General features: G+C 35.1%; 2 protein-coding genes across 2 annotated transcripts; both read left to right on the top strand.

Moving 5' to 3' along the window:
* Nucleotides 1-3,181: 3,181 nt before the first annotated feature.
* On the top strand, nt 3,182-11,598 carry il4i1 (interleukin 4 induced 1). Its single transcript, XM_060887942.1, has 8 exons — nt 3,182-3,241; nt 4,371-4,430; nt 6,781-6,992; nt 8,029-8,141; nt 9,727-9,928; nt 10,017-10,085; nt 10,171-10,307; nt 10,823-11,598. The coding sequence occupies exons 2-8, from the start codon at nt 4,400-4,402 to the stop codon at nt 11,577-11,579; spliced, it is 1,521 nt and encodes a 506-aa protein (XP_060743925.1). The 5' UTR covers nt 3,182-3,241; nt 4,371-4,399; the 3' UTR covers nt 11,580-11,598.
* A 2,342-nt stretch (nt 11,599-13,940) lies between these two features.
* sdhdb (succinate dehydrogenase complex, subunit D, integral membrane protein b) lies at nt 13,941-18,364 on the top strand. The gene is made up of 4 exons (XM_060887943.1): nt 13,941-14,056; nt 14,753-14,869; nt 16,569-16,719; nt 17,071-18,364. Exons 1-4 carry the CDS (start codon nt 14,008-14,010, stop codon nt 17,234-17,236), a joined length of 483 nt encoding a protein of 160 aa, XP_060743926.1. The 5' UTR covers nt 13,941-14,007; the 3' UTR covers nt 17,237-18,364.
* The last annotated feature ends 470 nt before the right edge of the window (nt 18,365-18,834 follow it).

Here is an 18,834-nt window from a genome sequence, read left to right as displayed (position 1 = left end):
ATGCATACAATCTCTTTCAGGACTGGAAAAAGTCTCACAGCCCTTATTTTTTTGGCATTTGCAGGTTCCAGCAAGACAAACCCTTCAACCTGAACATTGCTCTTCTTTAGAAAAGCAGTGATTAAGTAACTCAACTTTAGCTGTTGAGACATAACACAATCCCCTCCTCTCAGGGTTTTCCAAAGCCTGTTTGTAAACTGTAACCATGTTTTAATCAGCAGATCTGAGAGTTTGCTAAGGAAGTGCTAGACGATTTTTCTTTTGTCTATTACAAAACCATTTGATAAATGGGAAACGTATTCCCTTGTGACCGATTGTGGAAATTTGGGGCTTCCTCTCATGCTGACGTACCCATCACACATTCTGCAGTTTGGTCTCTAAGCTTGGTTCCTGTTCCATCTTGCTACTCAGCAACCATTAGCTCATTTGTGGTATTCATATGCTTATTACACCATCACTGTTTAGAACTGCTCCTGAAGGACTTTTTACCTCATTGTAATATGATTCACATTGCCACTCCCTTAAACACGCTCCAAATAAACAGATGCTTGTTGAAAATGTTCAACTTTCTGTTTTTTTAACACTTGTCCTTAAAATGAATTAAAAAGCAATTAATAGTCTATAAATCTGTAATCTGACATTATTAAGTTTATGTGACAGAAGTTAGAGAAAAAGGAACTAGACACTCTTTAACTACCTGATAACTATAATACAATTAATACTGTATTATTTGGCTTCTAAGCTACAATGCTTAAAGATAAATATTTAGACATATTCAGATAAATATATATTGTTTAACGTAATGCATGCCCTTTCCTCCAAACCTATTGGCACCCTGTTTGTACACATGCTTTAAACAGCTGTAGCACCCTATCGATCCACTTGCATCGAAACGTGCATTTTGTCCACTTTCCTCCAAAAGTATTCGCACCCTGTCTGTCCACTTGGGGACGAGTTTTGCCAAGGCAAGTTACCACTCACATTTTCTTAAGAATTGTAATTGTAGTGTTTTTTTTTTGTTTTTTTTTTTTAAAAAAAGAGAATTCTTCTGTAAAGGCTGTGAATACAGTAGTTATTGGGCTTCAACTTGAAAGATTTTATGAAAAAATCTAACTTCTGGTAAACTCAGCATGTAATGTAAAAATGATGATAAGAAGCTTTAAGGGATTCTTCTGAAGAACCCTCAACTGTTTTAGATTTCACTTTGAAAAGGGCAAAAATTGTTGTCCAGTTCCTCGTCTGGACAACTATAACACCATGTCATGCAACATGCAATCTTGAGATATCTTGGAGCTGTCCATCCTGCGATTCTGTTTTACAGAGATAATCTCACTGATTAATTTTCAGTAACTGCTTTATCCTTAGGGTCACAGTTAATCCTATGAACGTTGTGCTCGAGGCAGAAGGGGCACCAGAACACTCGGGCTCCAGAATAACTTCCCAGCATATATTACATATAATTATGATTACTACACGCAACCGTTGATTGATAAGAGATATAACTATGTTGTAGGTCCACTTTTTTTTCAAAGCTATCCATTTCGGTTCCTATTCAGCTCTATATGGAAATTAAAAATTTTAAATTCAAATTAAAATTTATTTGTATAGCACTTTTAACAGTGGACATTGTTTCAAATCAGATTTACAGAACATAAGAAATATTATAAGATTAATATTAAGATTAATTAGTATTAAGATTAATATTATATAAAAGTTCAAGATATTAGACTTATATTTAAATGTGATTGTATTTATCTCCAGCAAGAAAAGCCTGAGTTGACTGAATCGACTGTGGCAAGGAAAAACTCCCTTAGATGGAAGAAGAAAAAACCGAGACAGGAACCAAAAGGGAACCTCATCCTCATTTGAGGGACACTGAAGGGTGTGATTATACAACTGGAGAGTGTAATTAGGAAAAATGTCCCTTCTATAGTTGTATACAGTCTGACAATTGTGTGTTGATTAGGTCTTTGTTCTTAAAGACAACATATAGTTGGTAAATCCTATTTGAATGTCTGAATCTTCATGAAATGGAATCCAACTGGAGATGGTAGATCTCTAGATGCCACAAGATCCTCACAGGGTTGTCCTCTTCTCACTGAAGGTCCGAAATCTTCATGGTCTTAAACACAACTCGAGCTGGCACAATCTCGAGATGGATAGAAAAGGAGAAGCAAGTGTAGATGAATTAGCATAGCTGCTGTTCATAATATTAACCAGCACTAGAATTTTTCTGATGTGATTCGATGTGCAATTGGTCAGATCTACTGGAGCACAAGGTTATGGAAGGTACTATGTGTATGCCTGGCTAAAGAGATATATCTTTAATCTACATTTAACCAGTATGTCTAAGCCCAGAACAACGAAAGCAGGAAGGCTATTCCAAAATATGGAGATAAATATGAAAATGCTCTAGTGCCTTTAGAAGACTTTGATATTCTGGGGAATACAATAAGTTTAGAGTTTTGGAGATCTCAAAAAGTGTAATGTATCCACTGTATAATTTATTTATTTATTTATTTATTTATTTATTTATTTATTTATATGTTTGATTGTGTTAACCATTAAAAACTTTGCATTCCATGAATTATTAAAGCATTGATGGCCAATATAGACTAAGATGTATACTGGTGTCAGGAATCAACCCGGACTTTTGGCCATGTGCAGCTGTTGTTGTTGTTGTTTTTGTTGTTGTTAAGTGTATTTAACTGAGCCGCGTTACAGATGGCAGCGTGGAATCATTGAATGTAGATAAGTGTCGTCTGTGTTACTTTATTATTTCCTCGTCATTTGTATTGTTTAGTTATCGCCTTTTCGCTGTTTTCTCTTTATTATTTATTAAACCCCATTCATTTGAAGCTATCCTGAGTATGGGTCTGTCTCCATCCTTTCTGAATGTGACAACAGATTTCTCAAGAGTTCATCAATTTTGTAAATAATCTAATTCTAACGAACAGGATTAGGATTTTTCAGGGTGCCTGGCTGCTCAAACTGAAGTACTATAATCTCCCTGTTTTTGACGCATATCAGCAGTGACAATGTCTTAAGTGACCTGATTATTTCACACAGAAAACCCCGTGCATGCATCCGCTTAATTTCTGTAACACTTATTTTTGGAGAGGTGAAATAAACCCACACAGCTCCGACCATGCTTTCGATTTGACTTGAGTATAAAAGCTGAGCTGCAGAGAGCATTTATTCATTTATTCACTGTCTCCTCCTGGGCACAGCAGCACGTCTGGTAAGTGAAACTAATTCTTTCACTAGAGGATTGTGTGTTTAACTAGAAGTAGATATTTGGTGTCAAGCCTGTACATTAAAAACATGATCCAGAACTCATAATTAAGCATTTAGTGGAATAAACAACAATTTTATGCGACATATAAAACCACAATTAATTTTTAATAATAATAAAAAAAAATAATAAATAATAGTAATAATAACGATAACAACTATTATTATTTTTTTCTTTTATTGTTATATTAGTATTATTATATTATATTTATTTTTAATAAATATAATCTATTTATTATTTATTATTATATATTTTTATTATTATTATATTTATTATTATTATTATTATTAAATAAAGGTTTTTGTGATCATTATGGGTTCTGAATTTTCTTTTCTAAAAGGCAAACCATGTTAAAGTTTTCTACACAAAACCTTAAAGAAAAAAAAACAAACAAAAAAGCTGCATTACAACAAATGTGGCTATACGTTTAAAAAAATGATCCGACAAGGATTAAGTCATAATGAATCAGAAAAGGTATGTTAATAAACCAGAGAAGTCACTAATCTGATTTGTTCAGTATGGCTGAACTTTGAGTCTGTGTGGGAAAATATTCCATAGAGAGTTTCCATAAATGTGATAGTCACTTTGAGTGCAAAACTAATATCACCACCACCGTCAGCATCATCATCATTATCCCCTTTATCCTTCACTCTAAATAACATCTCGCATCCTATTGATTCTGCTTATGAAAAATGACTCTTTATTACAGTGAGTGACCCTTAACAGGGCAGAATAAACTCTTATTGTATACTGTTCATGTGTATCCAGGTTTATTTTTCTCTAGCAAGGAAAAAAAAAACAGATCATTGTTGTGCACAGCAGCTTAGAAGAAATGGTTTGCTGTAATTGAACGTGTAATTAAACATAAATGTGTGTTGGGTCAGATATATAGGGTTGAAATGACAATAAAAACTTCTTCACATGACTTGAAATGTAACAGATTTGATTGGTTTATTTAATGGACGTGTTCATTCATGCCCCACTTTTGTTCATCTTAAATGAAAATGCCAGCTTTTACACTAAGTTTCAGTTTTCTATTTCTCTCAGTGAGGAGTTTGATTTCACTTCTCACTAGGTTTCTGTTTACTGAGTCCAGTCAGCAGCATGTCTCCAGACCGATTCATCTGTTGCTTCTGTAAGTATAGAGTGTAGACTTTCTTTTTTAAGTTAATATTATTCATATTTATAAACTGTGCCTTTGCTCATTTTAATTCTATTGTTCTATTTCACCTCCCTTTAACTCTTCGGCATTTGTAGTGTTATAAACTGCGTTCTAAATATAATCAGTGTTCTAAAAGAAAATCCTAATGGAATATCAGATGGTCCTGTAGGATGTTTGTTTGATTTTGAAAATATTATTAGAACTCTATTTGTATTTTATAGGAAATGACGTCTTGTTATTGGAAAGTTAGTGGTAATTACAGTACATTACAGTGGGAGTCTCAATAGATTTTCTTTAAAATTTTCTATTTTCAATTTGTTTTCTAAGACATAACATAATATATATGGCAGAAATGTTCAGAGTAATTTGGTGATATTCTGTTACCACTACAGTTAGGTTTTGCTGCCTACTTCTTGTTTTCCCATCAGCACCAGAAATGTCAGCACTACCCTCTCTAGGGTACTTTATATGGTTGACTATTTTGAAGTGGAAGTTAATAATGTCTAGGTTTAGATGAGTTTGATCAAATTGCAAGACACTGTTAAAACGCCTTATATATTTAAAAGAAATAAATACATTAAAGTTATAATGGAAAAGTGCACCTTTAGTATTCTTAAAATATCACATGGAATTTCCATATAGACCTGAATAGGAACCAAAATGGAAGTAAATACCCTGCTGGATGTTAATGTCTTGTCCTATACAGTATGACAATTCCTACAGATGTCACATAGGAATAATTCCACAATGTAAAAGAAATTCTAAAAAGAATCCCGAAGTTTCTTAGTTGAATCCTTTAAGGATGAAACAGCAATGGAGGTTAACTAGGATTGTATAACACGTGATCTGTCTAGACAAATGAACCCATAATATTAAAGTTTCGAAACTGATTTATAAATTAAAAAACATATGTAACACAGCATGATTGCACAAGAATTCACCCCATTAAAGCCCACTTTCTCTAATAAAGCCCACCCCACTTTCTCTAATAAAGTACTGAAACCAAAAGCATCCTGTACACCAGAGAACTTTCAAGTGTATCAGGTATTCAAAAAAAAAAAAAGGATTTGTTTAGAAAAATAAATGCCCAAATTGTTCTGCATATTCTTCACATTTAGTCATGTAGTAATTTAAATCTGTTTACAAGTGAAAAACCTAGAGAATATGTCTATAGAATATAAGCACAGGCTTGGACATGCTGGAAAAGGATCAGATAAGATCAAAGGTAGGCTAAGAGACCATAGACTGAGTAACTGATGTTAAAAGATGACTGACATTGTTTAGCGAAGGAATGCAGGTTCTACTGAGCCTACCAAAAAGAGTTTTACTAAACACCGTGTTGACATCAGAATTAACATGGTGCAAAGTTGTAAATATTTCAGTAGCAGAATGAACTGTAACTTACAGTAAGGGTCACAAAGTTACAGAGTTGATGACACATAGTCAAGTATAATAACAGTGTCATGTGGTCACATGGGTCTGTATCCAGCTTTGAGGTCTTAAGATAAAGACTAAAGTCCAACGGTTGTGTCAATATTTTCACAAGGAGGTTTACAGTTATTAGTTATTCATGTTTTATTCATCGACTTATCTAGGCCTAGGAAATTATTTAGGATCTAAAAATTCAGACCTACACAACAAATAATACCCATGAACTGATTTTAGATTTTGTGACTTTATTCATAGGCTTGTGTTCTATTCATTCAGCCACAGTGTAATGGCCTAATTTGAGCTTTAAACTTCAAAACAGTCCCTCCAGTATTTGGTGCTTATGTGATCACTAATATTAACAGAAGCAGGCAAACTCCACATCATTTGGATCTTTTCAAATGTGTTTTTAAAATTGCTGCAGATTTGTCACAGGAAACATTGTGATATCATCAGAACATGTAATTACTTTCTTGTGTGTCATCATTGTTAGGAATTGGTAGGAGAAGAAACCTGTGCTTGTAATTTCACCAAATACAAGTAGTTTTCTGCCAAAAACACAAATTTTTGTCATGTTGACAAAGATGCCAAAAAAATGTACTGATTTCAGCTGATCCTTAAAGCCACACCAGACAGCTAGAATTACACTGCACGCAAACCTAAACATATAGCCATGGTCTATCACCGTAGATCAATAGTTTCATAAATAAAAACAGTGGAGTCATTGAGCTGGGTTATCTTTAAAAAATGTATTTAGCATTTAGGATGTATGCTTTCAACTTTATGTGACATTATGCACCTGTCTCACAAAATGGACCATTAAAATTCACTACACAAATGAACACTGTCATGAATGGCTTCCCATTTTACATTTCTGACTGACTTTTCTTCGCAGTATCTGTTGTGTTTCTATTGTTCATCGTCTTGCCTGCCAGTGGACATGAAGATCCTATTTTTAAATGTCTTCAAGACAATGACTATGATGAACTTCTTAAGATAATCAACAAAGGCCTTCCACCAGCAAAGACCTCTCACCGTGTGGCCATCATTGGTGGGGGCATTGCTGGACTTACTGCAGCTAAGTACCTAGAGGATGCTGGGCATAAGGTAAATGTATGAACCATAGTTTTTATATGGATTACATATGGTAGATTATGTTTATATGTAATTTTTGGCTTTCCTGAATAAACTACCAATTATCTTTTTACAATTCCCTCCACCGGTTCTATATAGTATGTGCATTCTGATGTAGTTTATTTTTAGATTGCTGTAAAACCCTGACAAGGCTGTGATGGGGATAAAGACACAGCGGACAGAGATATATATATATATATATATATATATATATATATATATATATATATATATATATATATATATATATATATACGTATATATATATATATATATATATATATACGTATATATATATATATATATATATACGTATATATATATATATATATATATATATATATATATATATATATATATATATATACGTATATATATATATATATATATATATATAATTTTTTTTTTATTGGAGCAGTTATTGCGACCTTCATTAAGCAAACTTAATCAAACACACATACACACACATACACACACACAAGGTACACACAATGTTTCTGCTTTTGTTGGTCTGCTCACAGTCAACATCAGCAATATCAGTGTAAACTTTTAGTCACAGAATTCACATTACTGCGACACCACATGAATTCAATCAGTGCACTTTATTATTAAACACACACACACACACACACCCATTAACATTCACTGGCTGACACAATGACATGCTCGTATGTGTTGTATGGAAAAGCACATGTTGTAATGCTGGCCAGTGTTGTAATGCTGGACATCAGCTTATGGAATCTTGGAAAATAACACAATATAAGAATTTAATAATTCCCATGATAGAGTAATAGTGAGTCTTATTTTGAAAGCACTTTCTGAGTGAACCTGTTTGACTTTTTTTCCTCTGTCTTCATGGTATACACTGATGATTTTCCTCTTCTGAAACACATGACCCATTATGACCACCTTTATTCAACTGGACACATCGTTATAGCACTCAGAAGCTTTGAGTTTAAATTTAAACTTTCAGAGTTCACACATGGATACTGATTAAACCCTTCATTAGGTTACACTCATAGAAGCAAGTGGTCGAATAGGTGGAAGAATTATAACATACAGGAATAAAGCAGAGGACTGGTATGCAGAATTCGGTGCCATGAGGATCCCAAGCTTCCACTGGTGAGTTAATGTTTTATACTACAACCCTGATATCTGTTAAACAATCAATAGGATCAAGTATTCAGCATATAAAATCTACTCGATATATCTTTTTTACCTTTTTAAATACTTTTACATATACATATAAATGGAATGTACTGGACGTTCAGGCAAAAAGACAAAACTCTTTCACCTTACACACCAATCAGCTATAACATAACACTGACAGGTGATGTGAATGACATTGATTATCTAATTACAATGGAACCTGTCATGAGGTGAAATATATTAGGTAGCATGTTAAATTTTGATGAAATCTATAAAACAGCAGGTCTTGTGGGGTCCAAGTGGTCCAAGGAGGGACAACTGCTGAATCAGCTGGGTCATGGGCACCCAAACCTCAGTGATAGACATGGGGAATGAAGGCTACCCCGTCTGGTCCGATCCCACATGAGAACTACTGTAGCACAAACTGCTGAAAAGGTTAACGCTGGCTAAGACAGAAAGCTGTCTGAACAAACAGTGCATATTGCAGCTTGCTGTGTATGGGGTTGTGTCACTGCAAACTGGTCAGGGTGTCCATGCTGACCCCTGTCCATCACCAAAAGAGCCTACAATGGGAAAATGAGCATCAGTACCATAGAGAAATAGAAGATAGTAGAAGGTAGTGGCCTCTTTGAGCAGGATAATGCTGCCTGCCACATTGAAAAAACTGTTCAGGAATGATTTGAGGAACATCTGTGGTTTGTGCTGGAAAAATAAGTTCAATCCTTAGAGGTCTTGGTGCCACTATATTTTCATGTAATTTAAAGTTGACTAATTTCTTTTGTAATCATACATTTGAATGATCATTTTTTAAATTTGGTCCTAGGGAAAACAGATGCACTAATGCTATCAGCCAAATATTACAACAAAGTAATTAGTCAACTTTAAAATTACATGAAAATATAGATGTAGCCTACAGCAATGGACCTTTATATTTAGCAGCTAGGGGCCGTTTTAATAGTAAGAAAAATGTGCAATAATATTTGCCTGTTTAGCCTTAGATCATTTTAATTTATTACATTTCTCTCACATAATATTTTTATTCAAATTGGTGGTTTTATAGCCAAATTTCAAATTGGTGGTTTTTTAAATGAGATTGAATTGAGGAAAATCAAACTGATTAAAAATGAACTCATCTTAGCTGTTAAAGGTAAATAATCATTTTGATAAAGGTCAGTTGGGCATGGTGACTTAGTTCTTAGCACAATTGGGGTTTGGGGAATTCCTGCCTCTGCCCTGTATGGGAGGAGTTTGCTTATTCTCCATATGGTTCAGAAATGTTTTTTTCCAGATACTCTGGTTTCCTCTCCCAGTCGATACATGAGTTGTAGTCTGATTGGCATCTCTAAATTGTCTGTAGTGTGTGAAAGAGGTGTATGCATTTGAGAGTGTGTGATTGTGCCCTGCATTGGGCTTTCACCCCATCCAGTATGTCCATCGCCTTGTGTCACGGGGAAACACTCCAGGTTGTGTAGAATATTCTGTATAGAAAATGCATGGATGTTTATTGGCGAGTTGTAATTAGTAATATTTCAGATCATACCTTCTTTTTTGTTTCCAGGATTCTCCGAAATTTCACAGCAAAGCTGGGTCTGAAACTGAACAAATTCATTGAAGAAGACATAAACACTTACTATTACGTCAATGGCCTTCTTCACAAAACCTACAAAGTGAAACAGAACCCTGATGTGCTAAACTACTCCGTAAGTGATCAGGAGAAAGGAAAATCAGCCAGCGAACTTTTCAGCCAATCCTTGTGGAAGGTCAGTAAGAGGGAGCAGATATTTATTTATTTATTTGTTTATTTATTACATGTTAACCTGACTTAAAAAGATTTCTATTGTTTTGTAGATAAGAGAGTATCTGAAGTCACATGACTGTGAAACAATGTTAAAAAAGTATGATGCATACTCCCTCAAGGTAATGAATCTAGACCTTAAACTATTCTACCGTAAGTTCACTCTCATGCCTTTGGTTATAAACAGCCGTGTGTTTAACTGGACAGGAGTATTTGGTGAACGAGGTTAACATGAGTAAAGGAGCCTTGTGCATGATTGGAGACATCCTTAATGAGAACAGCTTCTACTACATTTCTCTCTTGGAGAGTCTTTACCTGCAGGCTGATGTAAACGATGAAACAACGTAAGTAGATTTGGGGAAAAAAAGGGTGCATCAGCGCTGGACAAATCTTTAATGCAGTGATAAATCAGTGACTATTACATTTTATCAAGTTGCTTTATTCATATTTTCAAGCAGGTTCTGTAAGTTATTTTGCAAAAGTCAACTCTTTTCCTCAGAGGTTAAAAAATGTATTTACCCCGGTTTTGTGATGTCCATGTTCAGCATTGAATATCTTGTCAAACTCCATCAAACCACAGTGATGGTTAATGGCTTATATAAAAATAAATACTAGTAATAGTAGTAGTAATAATAGTTTTCAGGCATATTTCAATTTTTAATCTATTAGTTATATTTCATAGAAATGTTTCTATCTTTAAATGTTGATATCAAACCTATTTCGGCCCTCTGAGATGCCCCAAGTTAAATTTAGTTGCTATAGAAATGATAACGTGTTAAAACACTTTGTGATCAATCAGTTATGAGAATTCAACATTGATATAAATGACATGTAGTTGTTTATATTATGTTATTTCCAGATATTTGGAAATCACTGGAGGCTTTGATCAATTACCCTTAAAGTTTTATGATATCCTCAATGCCACAATCCTCCTCAACTCCAAAGTCCTAGGCATCAGTCATACAAATAGCAACGTGACCGTGTTTTATGAAGAAAAGCACAGCTCGCTTTTGACCCAGCAAACATTTGACTACGTCTTGGTGACGGCTACGGCCAAAGCAACCCTCTTTATCAACTTCCAGCCTCCTCTCCAACACTGGAAGTTGGAGGCCCTGCGCTCAGTGCACTACGCTAGCTCCACTAAGGTTGTGCTAAGCTTTAGCCGTAGATTCTGGGAGGAAGAAAGCATTTTTGGGGGCAGGAGCATTACAGATTTGCCCTCGCGCTTTATCTACTACCCCAGCCATAGCTTCAATGGAACAGGAGGAGCTCTTTTAGCTTCCTACACCATCTCGGACGAAGCAGCACTCTTCCATGGAATGTCAGACGAAGACCTGAAGCTAGTAGTGCTGAACGACTTGATGAAGATCCACGGAGTGTACATCCAGGATCTTTACACCGGAGGTGTTGTGAAGAAGTGGGGGTCGGATCCTTACAGCCTTGGAGCTTTTGCTATCTTCACCCCATACCAAAAAACCTACTACGGTGAAAATCTGGCTAAGAATGAGGGTCGGATTTATTTTGCTGGAGAACATGTCAACATGCCTCATGCTTGGATTGAGGGTGCTATGAAATCTGCCATCAGAGCAGCTATAAACATAAACAAAGCTGAATAACAAGAAACAGCAAATAATTTTTTTTTTAAAAAAAATAATAACTTTAATATATGCACCAATATGTCTTTGGATTTCTCACTTACATCTTTGTACCTGCTAACAATATCAATCTGAGTATCCATCTATTATATATATCTCATCTTATTTTTTGTAAATATATGGAATTATCTTAAAATACAAAATTTTTAGCTTAACATTCTGAACTTATCTTAAGATTTTAATTGTTGGTCTTATAATGAATCTGAATATTGTTTTTTGTCACATTTTTTCACCTGTTTTTCAAAATTATTTTGAGGGATTTGATGGTTATTCTGGTTCCCATAGATATCTACACATAGATGTCGCCTTGGGTATGGCAGTTCATTGGAATGAATGCGTCAATAGAGCCGCCATCTTGGAACAGGGGACCCCCTCCTCTTTAATGCATCAGGAACAGGGGACCCCCTCCTCTTTAATGCATCAGCATCAATGTAGGCAAAGGTCTAACGGAAATAAAATCACCATAAATCGTCATGAATGCGATTTACTAGTTTTTTTGGTTCGTTCCAACGGTCAGACCTGTATTTATCATTGAGTCCAGAGAAAATTTAAGGTTTTGATATTAAGATAATCTACTTTTTCAAAATAATAATGCATGCTAGTAGGTCTAAGTTTATTAGTTACATTCTTCCACTTGAGTAAACTTCAAATGAACAATCGCTACTTACCTTATAGCCTACTGCATGCAACACTGCTACAATGGTTTGACTATATGTTCATTTAAACATTTAAATTGTATTGGTTTATTTAGTATCCCTGCAAGAGCACTACCTTACACAGTTTCTTCCTTAGACTTTTGCTCTGCAGTTGCAGAGTATGAACCTTTGCGACATGGTGTTGCCGCAACTTATGAAAGGTCCTTAAGTGAAGTAACTTGATAAACGAGCATTCTGCTTGTGTTAAGTCCAGGATAATCTAATAAAATATGTTTGACAGATAAGGGAATCTTACAAAACATACATAAAGTTGGGACTTCACCTTTAAGCAAAAAAGCATAGGTCAATTTTTAATGTCCTTATTAAGAGCTTCGGAATCTACAAAAATTGCCAGTTTTCCTAACTGTCAAAAACTAATGGGTAACTAGCATGGATAAGCTGCGGTCGTTAACCAAGGACTGAAACAAACCAACATTACCAGAAATATACAATTTTTCCTAACATTAAATATCATAGAACACATTCTCACTTGTGAAATGTAATCCCTTGCTGTCTGGTTTTTAGATTTCGTTCATTTGAACATCCAAACGCAGCACAAATGTCCGGCATCGTCCATGAATTCAAAGTACAAGACCCCTGTTCCAAGACGGCGGCGGTTTTTAGAACTGCCAAGGCGACATTAGTGTTCCGACACCTTTCTATCATAGCCAGTATTACCTTTTACAGATATTTGTGCTACAAATTTTGTAGTACTTCTGTTGGACTAGGCCTGATATTCTGACCTTCACTCCCCATGCTCATCAATGAGCCTTGGGAAGCCATAACACTATTGCTGATTCACCAGTTGTCTTTCCTTGGACTTCTCTTGGTAGTGACCACTGCTACTGGGAACACTATATAAGACCTGCTGTTTTGTATTTCCTCTGATCACAATTTGGCCCTTGTCAAAGTTACGGATTTCTACACTTGCCAATTTTCCTGCTCCCTACACATCATGAGAACTGACTGTTCACTTGCTATCTAATATTTGCCACCACTTGACAGATACCAGTGTACCGAGATAATCAACGTTCTTCACACCTGTCAGAGGTTTTAATGTCATGGTTAATCAGTGTGTATGAAAAATACTGACAGTTTAATTTTGAAAGAAATTGTATATAATGTTGCATAAGGATCGGTTAATTTAATAGGTGTAGATATCTAGGTCTGGTTCCAAGCATTTTTTTCTTCTATGCTAGCTTCTATTTAGCTATAGGGCGCCATTTTTTATCTCTAGATAGAATATTAAAAAAAGATAAATAAATAAGTAAAAATAAATAAATAAATAAATAAAAATTCCTAAATTTAAATAAAAAGCAAAAAATGAACATACCACAGCAAAAAATAACAATAAAAGTTTATATTTGAAGAATATCCTTTCCTTTCTTTTCTTCCAGGCGTAAATTACGCTTTAAGGTTGACCTATCCAATATGGCGCCGCCAGTGCCGTATCATTATTTTTCTCTACACTAAGATCTACACTCCCGTAAGCATCAGGATATCATTTAGGCTATAGCCACTGTTTCATTTAAACGCATAGAGCTGTGTTTAACCTCATGTCTATTCCGATACCGTGAGTGGACTCATGAAATATAATGGTGTAGCGTGGCCTTTAATTTTACGATGCGAGTTTTCCCCGATAACAGAAACTACTTCCGGGTGAAACACGGTGACCTTGGCCGCTACTGATCATTATGGCGGCGCTGGTGAGGATCAGCTCTGTTTGCAGCAGGAGTTTTAGCCGTGAGTTTTGTGTTTAAAAGTGTTTGTGGTGATTTAAGCTAAAATAAGCGATTGCGTGTTGGGTTTTAATTGAGTTGTTTTTCATCTAAATCGCTCAGAGCCGTGTGTGTGTGTGTGTGTGTGTGTGTGTGTGTGTGTGTGTGTGTGTGTGTGTGTTAGTTACAGCAAATGTCAAACGCAGTCACGAATATCCTGAAGTCATATAAAAAGCATGCAAAATATGAAATTTTGTAAAAGTTATAATGTAATAAAATTATAATTTAATATATAATATAATAAAATATTATAATATAATAATATAGTATATAATATAATAACATTATATTAATGGAATGTAATAAAATATAATAATCATAATATAATAATATAATATAATAAATATTATAGCATAAAATAATATAATACCTGTAGGCTGTTGTTATGGTTATTATTAATAACTCTTGTAATATGCACTGATTTATTTATTTGTTTGTTTGTTTGTTTTTATTAAATTGTCTCTGAGTGTAACAGATTAAAAGTACATGCAGAACTAATTATTTGATCAGATATTTGTCTAATTTTTTAATAGTCAATTGACTGAGTTCTGCTGTTTTTTTTTTGGTAATTTGGCTGTAACTCTGTATACAATACAGCACAGCTTGTTTTGGCCAGAGTTTGTTCTTTAACACTCCTGTTTCCTCTGCTGTTTTCCTCCAGCTCTGTTATTCCGCAATGCTTCTCTCATCAGACCTTTGGCAGTACAGAAAAAGAACCTGGACCAGGATCACTCGTACTTTCTGTCAGCCAAAATACACATGACACCGGCTTATTATGGTAAGCAATAACACGTCATTAACAGGTAACAGCAGGTTGGTAGATTTAAAGAAACCTGGCCAGAAGTCTTGCGCATCATGCATTTCATGGACTGCTTTCTTTTTCTTCTCCATCCTTATTTAGCAAACAGCGTTTTAGCATGTAGATTGTTCTGATTCCAGTTCTGTTTCTGGTTCTGTTTCCAGTTAGGGTTGTAACTCCATAAACAGGGAGTTTCCCGAGAAAGGCTGTGCTTCAGCAATCCTAATCAGTAATTGCACAGAGATTTGTTCAAATTTGTTCAATTTCCATTTTGTTGCCTCATATCCAAAGTGAACTTACAGCTTAACACATGAAAGTCAAGAGTCTTGCTCAAGGACCTGACTATTAGAAGCTTAATGAACCTTAACCACTGAGTCACCGACTTCTGACTAGGAAGAAAAACACAGAAAACTCCTCCTCTTTGTGCAGTTTTTACTCTAGAAAATGACCTTGTGTTCAGGAAATAAGGTTGCCCAATATTTTTAAGTTATTATATGAAGCGGACTTTACTCTTGTCACTTGTCCAGCTGGTGTTTTCCGTGACTAAGAAGCAGCAAGATTAGAACATCAAGGACATGTGACAACGACATAAACTGTACAAACAACAAGAACAAATATGTTTTTAAAATAAGTGCTGAAAAGACATCAGTGATGCGTTACATTTTACATATATTTTAAAATAATACCCTCAAAAACTGTTGGTTCTAAGCAACTAAATATCATTGATCCTTTTAATAACGCTTAAATTCTTAAAATGTTTTTAAGAAGCCGCAAATTCTGTACAGACTGCTGAGAGAAATAAAACAAACTAAAATTTTAAAACAAAAAACCAGCTCAGTTAATGTAGTAAAATATTTCAACACACTTATTCACCTGCTAGTCATCTTTCCGTTTATATACAGTATATAAATATATATATCAACAGTAATTTTTCTTACATTTTGTTAGATCGTTCACTTTATTAAAATGTGTCTGAAAAGGTACTTTATCATAATATGTGTCTGTTTGTCTTTTACTTGGATGCTACTTTTACTTTGTAGAGATTTATTCTCCTTGGTAAATAACTTTGGTAGCTCAGGTCAATAACCCAAACAATTTCTAAGCAACCTTAACAATAGGAGAATCAGGAGAAACTCATGGCTTATGATCCAGCCTGGAATCCACACTTACAGCTTACACTTTATTACAGCAGCACATAAAGCAGCGTTTTATCACAGTATCGGTTGAGAAACAGACATACGGAAACACTTGTCAGGTAAATCTCTAACACTGACTGTATAGTTTGCTCTTTTGTGAAGATAAACTACACCGTTCAGGTGTACACTCCGTCGCTAGTTTTCTTTCTTTCTTTTCTGTAGTTTGAATATTCAGATGTCAAAAATGCAAATTCTGTCACACATTCTGAGTGTCAGCTTCACTACTTCAGAACTAAAGCGAATATTTAAAAGTCTAAAGAAAATTTCCAAAGATTTTTTTGCGCATTAGGCTTTTCTGTTCAATTTATCGCACCGGAAATTAGCTTTCGACTGCAGAGCCGCTGTGTGGCACTATTTAAAAGCCATTTCTGGTGTAGTTTCCACTAAAAATGAACTCAAATCAGCTCATTTATTAGACTTAACGTAATTTTAAGTTCTTAAAGAAATGTACCGTCATTTAACCCTCACTGTTTTCCCCACAGCTGGCTCTGCGACTAAGTCTGCCTCGCTGCACTGGACAGGAGAGCGACTCGTGAGTGTAATTCTCCTAAGCATGGGTCCTATCGCTTATTTCTACCCAGGTCCTGTCATGGACTTCTCTCTGGCTGCTGCACTCACGCTACATGGCCACTGGTAAAGAAATTCCCTCTCTGGATTATCGTGGTTATTTGTCGTCACCTCTGATATGTTAACTTCTAATGCTGTTTAAAAACCAGATTAAATTTTAAGTAATTGTTATATTGGTATTATACACGGAGATGTTTGGGGATGTAAGATTTGAAGGTGTAGTATTATAAGGACATTTCTAGAGCAGTTATTTATCATCACTATACTATATGTGACTGTATGCAGTGGTGTGATTGTGTTTAGTCATATTTTCATTCAACTCATTTTGAATTGTACAGTTGACTTGAGTATAAGGTTCAAATCGTACAATTTAAATGACAGATTATGTTTTTTTATCCATCTGAATTTCTCTTTCAGGGGATTGGGCCAGGTTGTGACCGACTACGTCCATGATGAGTCGAAGGTCAAGCTGGCAAGAGCGGGCCTCTTTATTCTGTCCACCGTTACCTTTGCAGGTCTATGCTACTTCAATTACCACGATGTAGGGATTTGTAAAGCTGTGGCTCTCCTCTGGAGTAAATAGTTGGACTGTCACAAAGGGTTTGTGAACGTGGTTCAGGTCCTGAAGTTTTTTTTTTCTCCCCCAGTTGATTGTATACGTTTGTGGGTTTAAATGTAAATTCTATAAAATATCATTTTGACCAGTTGCTGTTGATTAAACTGACTATATTTTCTTCCTTAATTCTGACCGCATGCACGTGAAGGGGGTTCTGTGGTAGAGCTCATGTCCACACTTTCATATGAAAAGCTTTCCTATGGATACCGAGGGGGAAAAAAAAATCAGCATACGCTTGTTTCTGTTGTCATCTGTTCTGCATGCCAAAACCAAGATAATGTTTGCTCTTTCATTTATTCATTTCATTTCTATGTTAAAAACACTCACATGAAATCCTGTCCCGGGTTCTGTTTCACTTCCGGTTGTCCTGAAGGAATCCTTCATCTGATTGCAGATTTTCTGGATACGACGATAAAATCAAAAGTAATTCTCTAGTATTTAATTGTTTGGTTTTTGGTGATCTATCAGTCAGTCAGAGACAACCATGTATATTTAATGTACTGACTTTAAAATCTACTACAAAATCTGGATTTTTTTTTAAAGCCTTATTTTAGTTGAAGGTCAGCTTTTCATGTATAAATTGTACATGGCCTTAATTCTGTTGCTGCCGATTTATATTTTGATATCTTGTCATTTATCTGCATCTATGGTCAATACTGTAAAACACCAGAGCTCTGTGTGTGTGTGTGTGTGTGTGTGTGTGTGTGTGCAAGCTAAGACATGAACATGAATGATGTCAGTCTGTCACTCAGTGTTATTAATCGGCTCCATAGCATTCGAATGCGTCAGTTAGCTTTGGATAAAGTCGTTCGTCTTTGGACTCGCTGAAGTAGAGTTTTAAAGACTGAGTGGAAATAATCTTCAATTCTTAAATAAACAAACTTGTGCAAAGCCCCCACTGGAGATCACTATTAAGCTGGTCTTTTCCACATTATAATCATCTAAGACAAGTTTTCTTATGTATATTTTCTTGCAAATGCAAAAAAAGGAGCAGGATGTAGTCTAATTATAATAATGTACCTGTAAGGTATGATAATCTGCCTGTATGATGATGAATAATGCTGTTTTATTCTCCTAATAAAGCGAGTGAATGTACACTGTTATGCAATAATAATAAAGTGCATCTACATTGTTCTGCTGTATCACTACAGCTTAAATCCTTAGATACAGTACACGTTCATGCTATGGATTATTCGTATAAAATTAATAATCTTGAATTATACAATAATAGGCGGTGAGCTGTTTGTCGAAAATTTATTTAAACTTCAGGTGTTTTATGAGCGTCTCTGGTCCGTTAAATTCTAAATGCGGAGGACGTCGTAACCGTCACTAAGCTGAAGCCTAATTCTTTTACCCACAAATCCTAAAAAGGTTCTTTCAAGTGGTGAGAAATAAAAAATGTTGAGCAAAATAAGAGAATGTTATGTTTGTTATTGACAGCACTTTTTGTATCAAGCAATGCACAAATCTCTTATAACCATCAACTCCATACTAAAAATGAATTCTGAATAAATGTCACTCAAAGTGCTGCTACTACAATCCACTGTATAAAGTCCATCCTTTTA

Source organism: Tachysurus vachellii, chromosome 15 (assembly GCF_030014155.1).
Source record: "Tachysurus vachellii isolate PV-2020 chromosome 15, HZAU_Pvac_v1, whole genome shotgun sequence".
NCBI lineage: Eukaryota > Metazoa > Chordata > Actinopteri > Siluriformes > Bagridae > Tachysurus > Tachysurus vachellii.
This window is presented reverse-complemented; position numbering and strand designations above follow the sequence as displayed.